This window comes from Xyrauchen texanus, chromosome 30, assembly GCF_025860055.1.
Source record: "Xyrauchen texanus isolate HMW12.3.18 chromosome 30, RBS_HiC_50CHRs, whole genome shotgun sequence".
Classification (NCBI taxonomy): domain Eukaryota; kingdom Metazoa; phylum Chordata; class Actinopteri; order Cypriniformes; family Catostomidae; genus Xyrauchen; species Xyrauchen texanus.
In genome coordinates this window covers 30,594,158-30,607,902 of record NC_068305.1, presented here as the reverse complement: position 1 = coordinate 30,607,902, position 13,745 = coordinate 30,594,158, and the positions used below count along the sequence as shown (strand labels likewise).

Here is a 13,745-nt window from a genome sequence, read left to right as displayed (position 1 = left end):
ACACACAATAACACGTGAACTAAAAAAATAAAACAAGGATTCAATAATGATGGGGATAAAATATACTTTATTAAACATAGCAGAAGTTTTAAATTTCAGAAGTCATACATAATAAACATGTCACAGTAACTTATCCGTGCAACATGGATACATTTCGGTTAAAACAAGCATGACAAGCAATATAAGCTTCAACAACCCTACCAGCAACATATCCACGCATTATAGCAGTTAAAACAACTTCGCCAAATGGATAACAGATAAACATGCAGCGATGCTGTCCTGAGCTGTGTGGTTTTACTGAACTGAGCTGAGATGAGTTCTCCAGCCGGAACATGAGACAGCTGGTACTTCTTTCCTGTGTGTGTGGATGTGACGTAATGACGCAAGGATGAATGTCATAAGCCAGCGATTTTGCGAATCGAACCCAATAACTCAAAATACAAATAATTTTTATAGGCTTACAGTAGTGAAATGGGGTAAGGACATTGTTTTGATCGTTTATTTTATGTGTACTCAATCAACAATGGCAATTTGTTGCATTTTTAACATAAAAATCTTACATAGTGCAGCATTAATGTTACTGTTTTTTTCTCTCTCTCTTTGATCTATTCTGTTTTAGATGCCTTGACTCATGAGTGTGGGAGCAGTTCCTTTGGTGCCTCCAGCAACAACCTTTTTATTTTTACTGTTATTACTTGTTATGAAGATAATAAACTCTATTATATATAACAGGTGAAAGTTGTTTTTATTTATATAATAGTTTTTCACCTAATGTCTTTAGTCTTTGCTGATATTTCAATGTTGTTTCAACACTAATGGAGGATGCAAAAGTGATCACATTCTAACATTGATTTTACGTTGAAATTTTATATTGTTTCAACATTAACTAAAGGTGCAAAGATGATGTAGAATCAACATCAGATTGCAAAGTTTATTCAATTATGTAAATACTGATTTTTTATTGAAATTTCCACTTAGTTTCAACAAGTTATGTAGAATCAACGTCAGAGTGTAACATCGATTAAATTACATTACCATTGATTTTGTCAATTTCAATGTTGATTCAACAAAAGTGATGTAAAATCAACATTACAGTGTAATGTTGATTCAACAACATTAAATTATTATTATTTTTTAAAGTTACAACATTGTTTCAACATTAACTGAGTGTGCAAAAGTGATGTTGAACAAACATCAGATTGCAACATAGATTCAACAACATTACAACTGATTTATTGTTGAAATTTCAACATTGTTTCAACAATAGTGATGTAGAAACAACATCTCACTGTAACGTTGATTCAAAGACACTTGCATTGATTTTTTTGTTGAAATGTCAACATTGTTTCAACATAAACTGAGGGTGCAAACATGATATTGAACCAACATGTTCAATATCATTAAATCAATGCCATTAACGTTGACACATCTGTAACCTTTGAGCAATCTCCCGTCCACCTTAGGGAGCAATCTCCCGTCTCACCTTAATTCTGAACTCTGTCACTTCCTGTTTCCTGCCACATCAGTTACTTTCATATCACTTCCTGTTCACTATGTATTAGCCATATATAAGCCACGCGTTCCCACTCTCACTTTGTGAAGTGTTGCCAGTTATCTGCCTTACCAAGTCAAGGAGTTACTACAATTTCTAGGCTTCGCTAATTTCTACCGCAGATTCATCCTTAACTACAGTACCTTAGCTGCACCTATCACCTCCCTTCTTAAAGGAAAACCTAAGCGGTTGGCTTGGACGGAGGTAGCAACAAAGACCCTCAAAGAATCTCAAGTCCAGTTTCACCAGTTCCAATTCTCAAGCATCCAGATCCTCAAATTCTCTTCACAGTAGAGGTTGACGCCTCCGATTGTGGTATTGGTGCTATTCTCTCCCAAAGCCACAGAAACCCAGGCAAGTTACAGCCTTGTGCATTCTTCTCCTGAAAGTTAACCCCAACAGAGACTAACAATGACATCGGTAACAAGGAATTACTGTCTATCAAAGTTGCTCTAGAAGAATGGCTAGAGGGTGCCCTGCATCCATTCCAAGTCATCATGGATCACAAGAATCTGGAATACATCAAGCACGCCAAGCATTTGAATCCTCGCCAGGCCAGATGGGCACTCTTTTTCACTCGTTTCAATTTTAGTCTCATAACGTCCAGGAAGCAAGGATAGTAAGGCCGATCCATTGTCACATATCTATGACTCTGTCGATTCACTCATCAGTTCTGAAAATATATTAGCTCCTAAATTATCCTTGCACCCATCAGATGGGATATCATGGAGAAGATTCAGCGAGTCCAGCAAGAGGAGCCTTCCCCTCCTGAGTGTCACACTGGCAAGATCTACATTCCATCCAGTCTTTGGAACAGAATCATTCAATGGGTTCATAATATCACTTGCTTCTGGACATCCTGGAATTAATCGTACCGATGCTCTGGTCAGAAATTCATTCTGGTGGCCCACAATATCCACTGACATCACCACTTATGTACAGGCCTGTCAGACGTGCGCCCAATCACGGACACCTCGCCAACCTCCTGGAGGACTCCTAGAACCACATCCTATTCCTCAACGACCCTGGTCCCACTTGTCAATTGATTTTGTCACTGACCTGACCGGTCACCATTGATCGCTATCAACTGACTTTGAAACCACCCAAGTTCTGTTCGATCAAGGATTTAGGATTTATGGAGTACCCGATGACATTGTCACAGATCGAGGGCCACTGTTCACCTCACAGGTATGGACAAGTGGAGCATCTCAATCAGGAGATTGGTAGATATCTAAGGTCATACTATAGCAAGGAACAGGAGAAGTGGAGTATCTTCCTCCCATGCGCAGAATATGCCCAAAACTTCTTCACACACTCTTCTATGGGTCTGACCCCTTCCAATGCATCCTGGGATATCAACCTCCCCTATTTCCTTGGTCTGGGAGCCATCTGAAGTGCCTGCCATGGATGATGGGATTAGAAGTGAGCTAGTCTGGGACAGTGTTCATGTCCGTCTCCAATGAGCCAGTCGATCTCAGAAGACTCAAGCTGACTGACACAGACACTGAGTATCAATCAGGTCAATTGGTGTGGCTTTCAACTTGGGACCTGTGCCTTAAACTCCCTTGCAAAAAGAGTCCAAGGTATGTAGGTCCCTTTAAGATTTCACATCAAGTTAATCCTGTCACTTATTGTTTAGAATTGCCTGCCACATACTGCATCTCTCCTTTTCATGTGTCCCTCCTGAAACAGGTCCAAGAGTCACCAAGTCCAGAGGCTACTGATGAGGGACCTCCTCCGCAGCTTTAAATTGATGGAGCTCCTGCCTACCTTGTTCGGGAGATTTTCAATTCTCGCAGAAGGGGTGGTCAACTACAATACCTCGTGGACTGGGAGGGATATGACACGGAGAGTTCGTGGGAGGGATTCTGCCCAGAGGATAGATCGTGGGTAGCATCTAAGGACATCTTGGACCCATCACTCATCAGAGACTTTCATCAATCCCATCCGGATCGTCTGACCCCCAGACCAAAAGGTCGTCCCAGGAGAGGAACACCTAGAGCTGTTTTTAAAGGCGGGAGTCTGTAACGTTTGAGCAATCTTCCATCTGCCAGAGGGAGACCTCACCTGAATTCTGAACTCTGTCACTTCCTGTTTCCTGCCACATCAGTTCTTGTCATATCACTTCCTGTTCACCATGTGTGTATTAAGCCAGGCGTTCACACTCTCACTTTGCGAAGTATTGCCAGTTATCTGCCTTACCATGCATTTATTCTGTAACATTGTTTTGACTCCTGTGATGACCATTGCTTATGTTTGCTGGATTCATGTCTCTGGATTACTGTTTTGGATTTGTTTGCTTGTGGACTGATTTATCTGTGTTTTGACCCAAGCCTGTGACCTGACAATGTTTGATGACTACTGTTTGGAATGTTTGTTCCAATCCTCTAATGAATATCCGCAAATGGAATCCTCTCAGCCTACTTCTTCGTTACAGCATCAATGTTGATTTAGCATTGTTTCAATATTTGCTTGCTATCTGGGTAATGTAAAAAAAAAAAAAATCATGTTTACGCATATTGTTTATGTCTTGTGACTATACTTTTGAAACAGAAGACGTGGGACACATATATAGAATATTTTGGACTCTACAAGAAACAGCCACCCTTTTGACCACATTTTGCTGAATCTCAGGAGGTGGCTTAACATTTGGAAACCCATTCCTCTGCCTGAATGAGGTTGCATCTTCGTCGTAAATCTCCAGCGCCTTTAATTACCTCTGGTCAGCAAAAAAACACACTACAGCACCTCATTCATCAGAATGAGAGGAAGTCACATTTGTTCTTTCTCATGAGGGAATGCAGTTCACAGCACTTCTCCACTTTATTAACACAAAGGGCTGGATTTCAGAGAGCAAATGCACTACCCTGTCTCACGCATCTGGTGACTCGCATATTCAAAATAAAAATGCATGGCTCACACTGCGCCTGTCCCTGCCAATATAATCGGCATGCATTATCACCTAAAGGGTTGATCAACAGATGCGGTTCTGTTTACAAACACGCAGGCCTATGGAAAAACAGCAGCTGCCCGGCCTCAGAATAACTTTTAGCCATATATCACATTCAACATCAAGCTCTCTCTTCTTCATAATTCATTATTGACTCTTATTAAAGTTAATGTATAATTTGTTTCTATATACAACGATTTTGAAATTGGTGCATAAACACAGAGGCCATTCAGTTTTCTACACCTGCAGTGTGGATATTTTTGAAATGCAGATTCATAATTATTGTGGCTCAGTGTTGCATGATATTGCAACACCTCTTTCAAATGTCTATCTTACCGCAAGTGTAAGATGATATGAGAGACAGTAGCTTGTTAGCTATTCTCTACCTGTTTATTATGTTGTATATGATGTAGTAAATGCCTATTATGATCCCATTGCATCTATGAAAATTATTGCACAAAAACAAATCCTGTTAAATTTGCAGTTAAAAAACTGGCAGCTGTGGTTGCCAGAAATTCACCATTAAAAAAATACAGTAACCACGTTTCAGGCTTTACGATATGTAATTTTGATGCCTGTAGGTTTTACGGTGCATTAATGTCATTTATATTATTAAATAATAAACTTGATATATTAACCTTCTGAAACTGTAAAAATCTGCTTTTTACTTTATAAGGTATTCTTAATCACCGTAGAAATTACAAAAGGGCACATGATGACATGAAGTTCATCAATAGAGGCCTTCCTGGAGCAATGACTAATAAACATGTAGAGACCGTGCTCAGTGTCACTCACACAAACACTAAACACCATCAGGGTAACACATGTGAAATTATTATTATGTAATAAACATTAAACTACATTGAATATAACACAGAACACCCCAATGTACATAACTGGTTTTTTTTTTTTTTTACTGTAATTTTAACAAGAATTGTCTTTTTAAATATATTACAATTTTCTACCGTATATTTTAAGGTAACTGCCCATTAACCAATTAAGTTTTTTTTTAGAAACTTTTAGAAGAAAAAATGTACAGTGTAAAACAGAGCCTTGGTCATAGCTATTTTCCAAAAATCTCCTAGCATGCTTCCTAGCTTGCAACATCTCTATACATTCTGTCTGGCAGTATTTTTAAAGAGATACTTCTGCCAAAAATGAAAATTCTGTATTCGTCATCATGAAGTTCCAAACTCGTATGACTTGTTTTTACTTCCATAGAACACAAAATTAGGTGTTAGGCAGAATGACAACCCCATTCACTTTAATTGTGTGGAAAAATGTGCAATGAATGTACATGGTGACTGAGGCTGTCAGTCCCTAACAATAAACCTAACATCTTCCATTTGTGTTTGGAGCAATATGAGGTTGAGTAAATTATGAAAGAATTCAAATTTTTGGGTGAACTATCCCTTTAATGAGCTCTCTAAAATTCATCTTTAAGCATTCTCTCTACCACCCAATGCGTTTCAGCATACTTTTAAGCATAAATCATTCGATTTCAGCCCACTCCTGGTGTGAAGCAAGTATGAGTTCTTTCTAATACACTGTGAGAGCACATGTGAAAATCTTTTGCTTGTGAACTATGAACAGATTGCTATTATTTCATGTATTAAAGTTTTTAGATACATTTCCAACATCTTGCTGGTTGTGATAAACATCAGCACTATTAATGTGTTGTGTTGTTGTTCTTGCCTAATGGAAGTAAATTAGGATGATGTATCTTGATTATTTTGTTGCAGCAGCAATTCATCGTCATTTATAAACATTTCCTTGCATCACCCCAAACAGACAGGAAAACTTGCACATGAGGGGATATGAAAACTATTAACTCCAAAAGGTGAGTAGTCTCATAGCATTTTCTGAGCCACTACAAAGAAGCATATACAGTACAGTACCCTCGTGTTCTGTTTGGGGTCTGAGAGACCCCAATCACTAATATGTGACAATATACTGTACTTCTGATTAAATGCATGTGAAACAATATAAAACCTCAAGATTGACAAGTAGGCTCTATGGTTGTTCATTCAAGTGACTCAAAAGAGTTGTTATGTTTATTTTGAGACAATAATGAAACCCACAGCAGTTAGGGGTTTAATACTTTTAATCAATTCAGCTAGCTACAAAATGGCAACCACTTCACAGACTGACAGGATACAGAGGGAGTTTTAATGTTACATGCGTTGAGAACATCAATCTCACAGTTTTACCTATGTGTCATTCAGGTAAGGTATTTATTTGACTTCTTATCATAACTATTCAACATCTTAGCGATTTGGTGTGCATAGCTCTAAGTACAGAAACAACAACAAAAAAAACTTTTGTTTGAAATTTTTTTTGTTATGAATTATTATAATTTTTTACCAATAACAAACCACACAGGGAAAGTAAACTAACATACAGTCTTCTTATAAAAGTAAGGTCTCTCAGAAATATGCGTCTTTGCTTTACATTGCAAACGATTATTTTTTCAGAGCATCCAAAACCTATGATACAGTAAACAACCAGTCCCCACATTTCAAAAACATTTTCTACACCAAACTTCTTATTCATTTTTGCAGGACCAGCACACCATCGTTATTTTTCGTTCTCATTACATTACCTCTTTATGTCACTTTTGCATTATTTTACAACAAAGGTCACAGTCTGTGAATATATATATTAACTGAAATGGTGGCACTATTGCAAACTTGCAGTAATATGGAACGTTCCACTGTGTCCTAATACTGAGCATGCTTGTCAATTTTGCTACTGCCATGATTATTATTTTTTTGTCATCTTTTTAAAACAAGTTTTATTTATAAGACGCTAAGATCTACCATTTGTCATGCATAACGCACAATTCACATCACTTGGAATGCAATGTTTTACTACTACAGGTACAGAATCTATTTGCACATTGTCTAAACAGTAACTGATTATGTTTGTGATGAGGGATATGAACCAGGGTCATCGATTGTAAGTGCTTTTTGTATTAGTATCATATGCAAAATCCCCCCCCACCCAACAGTTCATGTTGTCATGACAACATCAAAATAAGGAGCATGACAGTAGCCAAGTGGTATGACACAGTTTTACCAAGACGATACTGAGATACTGAAAAGAAAAGACAACTTGTATAGCATTCCTATTATATATTTCCTCCAGAAAAAATTTGATATATATATATATATATATATATATATATATATATATATATATATATATATATATGCTGTATATATATATACATATATACATGCATGTGTATACATATACATATACATATACATACATACGTATATGCATATAGCTGATAAAGAGAATAAAAACGTCACAAGTGTGCATGAACCATCGAGTCAGTACTATATACAACCTTTGGAAAGAATGATACGGTGTTTAAGAAATCATTTACGAGGACAATCATTGAAAAAGCTGACAGACGACACATAGAACGACATTTACAATGGGGGCCGGGTGATATGTGCATGTGTGCAAACCTAGAAGGTAAATACCATGATAAGCGCATTGCCTTTACGACAAACTGCACAGCTGGTAAAAGCAGGCAGACCAGAGGCTTAGCCACTGCCGAGCATCTTTGTGGCCCTCTGGTTGGCTTCGTCAATCCTGGTCTTGTTGGAATCAGCCTGGTGGTAGTAGCAAAGGAGAGTTGTTAAAATAGTGCTTTATTATCACAGATTAATTAATTAATACTAAGCCTTTCAGTGTTTATCATTATATATTGGTTTGTTAAAATGACAATTATTATTTATAGGATTCCAGGCTGTTTCATCAACAAAAATTCCAACAAGGCAAATTGGCTTTAGAGTCGTTCCATACCTTCTCCATGATCCTGTCGACCTGGCGGTTTTGGGTATCAATCTCATTGCCCATATCAAGGGCCATGTGGCGCAGGTTACCAATGATGCCTCCCACCTGCTCTAAGTTTTCATCCATCTCATTTTCCCGGGCATCATCTGTTACCCTGTACCAAAAAGAATTTATGGAATGTAGCTGTCCCATTAATGTCCTTACAAGCCCACAAGTATTTTCAGTTTTAAAGGAGGGAGTATTTGATTGGGCAAAAATCTGTGTAGTGCAAGACTCATCCATATATTTGCTCCATTTCCTGGATGAGGAAGACTTTTCATTTGAAATGCCTAGTGAATTTTGTCAACGTTTAGGAGTATACTAGCCAACCCGGTCTCATATAATTAGCAAAAGACCGCCAACTCCCATCCGCACCTCATGGAAGTACCATCCGCTCCCACCTTCAATTCAGTCATTTAATCCCACGGCAAAGGAATCTAATCAGGTCCCACGGGAGTTCCACATGAATGCAGACCTCTAGATCAGGCTGACACAAGCGTAGACCTCCAGGCTAATAGATATGGGGCACTATTTTCATGACCATGCTAGGCACAGCACTATGAGCAAAGACAGTCTGCTACATTTTGTTCAATTTTCGTGAGAGCGCTAATTCTAAGCGCAACTTTCGTGCCAACACAAAGCACAAATGGCCGTGGGTGGATGCATAAAGCATTTTATATAAACATACACAGCTGTATAAAACAGATTTGTTTAACCTTTTGGCTACACAACGGAATCTCTTTGTACTTTTCCAGCAAAACCTCTTGACCATGTGTACTGGATTCCAGGGCCTCTCACCTGCGGATAAAGCCTCCGCTGATGGCCATCTGTTCGCGCTCATCCACTACACGGGCGGGCTGGCTCGCCACCACTCCATCCTGGTTGTTTCCCCAGGCCTTGCTGGCCCCACTCTTCATTCTGCACAGGGGAAGTCAGGAGTAAGGGGAAGTGTGAGCACTATGGTAACCGGACACTTCCATATAAGAAGCAATATGTCCACAGATCAACATCAAAACATGGAGTACAAGGCAAGCATAACAGGGATGGGCTCATTCAACTCCTAGAGGCTTTATTTGTTATGTCACATCCTGCAGACAAACACTGCAAAAAAATCTGTTTCTTAATCAGTATTTTTGTCTTGTTTTCTAGTAAAAATATATTTTAAAGAAGACAAATCTACCGAAGAAGTAAAACTGCACAAGATATTAAGACTTTTTGTCAGATAATTTCTTGAATAATTTTTTTTAAAAACATAAACGTAACAAAACTGAGTTAGGTTTATGTTTAAAATATGAACTAATATTAACATATACAACGTTAAATATAAAAATGTTAATATATGTTGAAATTAATGTTGTAAAAGTATTGTTCATTGTTAACTAATGTAGTTAACTAATATTAACGAATACAACCTTTTTGTACTGTTAACATTAAACTTAAATTCATAAAATATTCTCTCAATTTTCTTACTCAGTTTTTTCAAGTAAATGGATCTGCATTAGGGATGTTTACATATTTTTCTAGGAAAACATGACAAAAATACTGATTAAGAAAATTATTTTTTTAGTGTATAACATACATGTACTATATGCTGAGACACATACCTTTCTTAAAAGACTGAAAATGGGGTACAGAGGTGGAGAGTTTCCACACAAAAGAAATGGGACTGCTGTATCCCCCTCTGTTGAATGGCTTCCCTCCCTACCCATAGCAAATGAGCTGTCCCCCCTCTCAAATTATGACAAATAACAAATAGCACAGGCCTTGGCGACAGACAACACAGAGTAACAGGACTGCCACATTAGTGGAGACAAGTGCAAATAACTTCAAAAGAAATAAACTGGAGGGAAGAGAAAAACATCCTATCTCATTTTTATTGGCCACCTCTCACTTCACATCTTATGTTTTGTTAAAGTGATTATTGTTTTGTAAGAGCAGAAAATGACAGATCAAATCACCTATGAGATTCTCAGTTTGAATTTGGCCGAGAGCTACAAATTAATGAAACTAACAATTATTGCTAATTATAGCCTCTCTTACAAGGCAGTTATCCACAACATACGGTATGCAGTCTTGTCAAATATGACAACAACCTATTATGCATTATTACTATTTATTGTTGTAGACATGGCTGTGGGCTGTACTGATCATAAAGGCCAGAGGTGAGGTATAGAACTGCAATAATCATATGATTGAGCGAAGCCCATTTCAAAATTGAAAGTAATATAATTGCTACTGCAGGAAATTGTCTGTATCAGGCTTTCAATATGACAGTCTAATATTCCTTTCTAAGATCTGCAAGAAAAGTAAACAACTAAACATAGATCTAGATTGCATCTTTTGCATAACTGAGCCCATGTATTTTATTCACCTGCTGTTGTCCTGGCTGTGGGTTGCTGATATGGATCTTAGTTTTTTATTTATTTATCTAAACCGAGATGGCCAAGCCTCCCACTGCAGTATTATTTATAGAGATGGACTAAATCTATGATTCCTCCAACTGTCTCCCCTCCTTTCTCTCTCTCTGAACAGCATGTTGAGCTTTATCTAATGTGAAGGAGAAATTAATACTCAAACTGGCAAACACTACCTAAAATACTGATAGTTAGAACTTGAATATCATCTTTCTTCCCTCTATTCCAGTCATAATACAGGGAAACAAACATATAGGGTTTAAAATTCTGTGTCCACATTGAAAATTAAAAATCTAATTTAATTTAATATTTAACATTTAAGATTCCAAAATTTTGCATTATATTTTCATTTAAATTTAAAATGTTAATTTTGTATTTGCATTTAAATGTACAATTTTAAACAAAGAAATGTGAAAAGGAAATATTTAAGATTCTGAATTTTTTATAAGTTACTAATGAAATAAGCAAATGAAACTAGTGAAATAGGCTGGAATAACATAGATCATCGGGTTTTTGTGGAGTTAATGCCAGCTTGAATGCATGGTTTAATTAAAGCAAAAGGGAGACATACCAAGTGCAAAGAAATTCAATTCAACATTTGCCTTAGATTATACTTAAAAAAAGAAAAAACATTATTATATAAACATTTTTATTTTTATTTTTTTAATTGAAGCAAATAGAAGCATTTTTACATGTGGACTTAGAATTTTGAACCCTGTATGTTTTTTGTTTTCAAACTGTAAAAAAAGAAAAAGAAAATAGAAAACTATTTAACATGACATTTGATTTGAATGAGAAAACTTACAACTATATGACTGACAAGGACTATAACCATATTATAACCATAGTTTTACCCAGCCTCAGCGCTATGATACAGATATGAACTGAGTTCAGTGTGAACCATACAAGCTGACCCAAAAATCTACAACCTGATGAAATCCTCGGGTTCATGCTCATTTGTGCCACAGCATCAGCCAGGTACTCTATGACAGGCTGTCACAAAAAAAAAAAAAAGAGAGACAGAAGAAGATCTCTACTGTATCTTTCTCTGCCTGACCTAGATCTGCTTCCCTTAGGGAACCAGCAAATGCATTGGCCTGTACTGCGGCTAAAAACTGGACTATGTGTCCTGTACTCTGCCAAACCATCCCTGCCCACACAGAGAGCGACAGGCTTGAAAATGTTGCATCATCTGAGTGACTTTCAGAAGGAGTTGGTCATCAGCATTGTTACTATATTTACTGTGCATTATTGTTTAACAGGTAGCAGCAATGTCGGAAACATTAGCAAGAGATGCTTAAGCATGCATTTGGCATTCAGGGACATGCTATTGCAGTCATACAGGTATCATTGATGGATGTGCTTTCAAAGTTGCAATAAATAAATAAACATAATAGCAGATAGTGTGTGCTTACTTATGTTACTATAGAGATCTTGGTCTTTTAGTACAGTATTGGCTACCCATTATCCTTAACTAAAATTGACTAGTTAAACATTCTATATTTGAATTTAAGTGTAATTTCAAAGAAATAGAGCTCATCAGAGGAATAGTGTTAAAGGATATTTCGTCCAAAAATGAAAATACTGTTATGATTTACTCACTCTCATGCTGTTCCAACCCCATATAACTTTCATTCTTCTGTTTAACACAAAAGCAGATCTTGGGCAGACTGACAGCCTCAGTCACCGTTCAGTTACATTATAGTTAAACGATTAAATGAAAGTGAATTGTGATTGAGGCTAACATTCTACCTAACATCTCCTTTTGAGTTTCACGGAAGAAACCAAGCCATGTGAGTTTGGAACAACATGAGGGTAAGTAAACAATTACAGAATTTTAATTTTTTGTGTGGACTACCCCTTTAAGAATCAATTTACTAAATTGTTCTTTGTTTGTTTATAGCTCAACTTTGGCACATCCATGCAGTTTTGTACGTTTGATTTAGCGTTCATTAAAACCTTGGCTCCTGAAGTAAGCCAACCTTAGCATGCTGTTTTAAAAAAGGGTACTATGGCTGTAGGCTTAGCCTTGGGTTTTTGCAGCATGCCTTACTTCATTCATTCCATAGCTAACTTTCCATCAAGGACCCAGAGCAAAGGCAATTGGGCTGCTGTACTTCTGTGAGCATGTGTGACCATGCCTCATGCTCAGAGGTGGAAAGTAACTAATTACAACTACTGTCGTTACAGTACTTGAGTACATTTTCCAAATTTTTCTATTTTTTAAATATAAATAATAGTACTTTTACTTTTACTTGACTTGATTAAAAATACATAATATTACAGAATTTTAGTGATTTGTTTTTTGGAAGAAGAAATCGACAAGTTATAAATGTTAAATCTGTTTATAAACTAAAATGCGCTAAGCGCGGCATGACGGAAGCCCACAGGGCACAGCATCATGAACACCTCAGCTTGCATGAACTGCCACCAGTGTCTTATCTTCTCTAGATTCTTCAATACTTTATACACAAACTTTTATACTGTGATTTTCTGCATATTTATTTTTATTCTGGAAAGGAGCTGTTCTTTCAGGTACGAGGGAACCGTCTGATCACATTTAACCACTGATCAAACTTCACTTGACTTTAAGGTAGTCAATATTTTTTACTATGACAAACATTAACACAATGTAGTTAGACATATATGTGGGGATATCTTGTTTACTTGCTACTATATGTCTAAAACAAACTTTTTAAATACCTTAGAAATTTACAATGCCAATAGTGTTGGAAATGAATGGCGACTTGGGGCAAAAATGCCACAGAAATTGACATAAATATCCCTGAAATTCAAAATGTTGAACCTTTATTTTCCAGCATCTGGTTCCTCACACCATTGCGCGCACAGACAGGTTCCGCAACAATTTGGTATTGTCCTCCCACATTACATTCCGTAACCGTTCGCCCCTCTTGTTCAAAATAAACTGTCCTAGCGGGTAACACTGTCGCTCAAGGTGCTGTACTTCCCTGCCCTGTGC

At 37.2% G+C, this 13,745-nt stretch overlaps 1 protein-coding gene across 1 annotated transcript in view; it reads right to left on the bottom strand.

The window, feature by feature from the left end:
• Positions 1–7,767: 7,767 nt before the first annotated feature.
• LOC127624401 (synaptosomal-associated protein 25-A) overlaps positions 7,768–13,745 on the bottom strand; it is a 36,982-nt gene continuing 31,004 nt past the window's right edge. The window contains exons 6-8 of the mRNA XM_052099219.1: positions 9,150–9,269; positions 8,322–8,466; positions 7,768–8,128 (exon numbers count right to left, since the gene is read on the bottom strand). Coding sequence (XP_051955179.1) covers positions 8,060–8,128; positions 8,322–8,466; positions 9,150–9,269 — 334 coding nt within the window. The 3' untranslated portion in view covers positions 7,768–8,059. The remainder of the gene's footprint in view (positions 8,129–8,321; positions 8,467–9,149; positions 9,270–13,745) is intronic.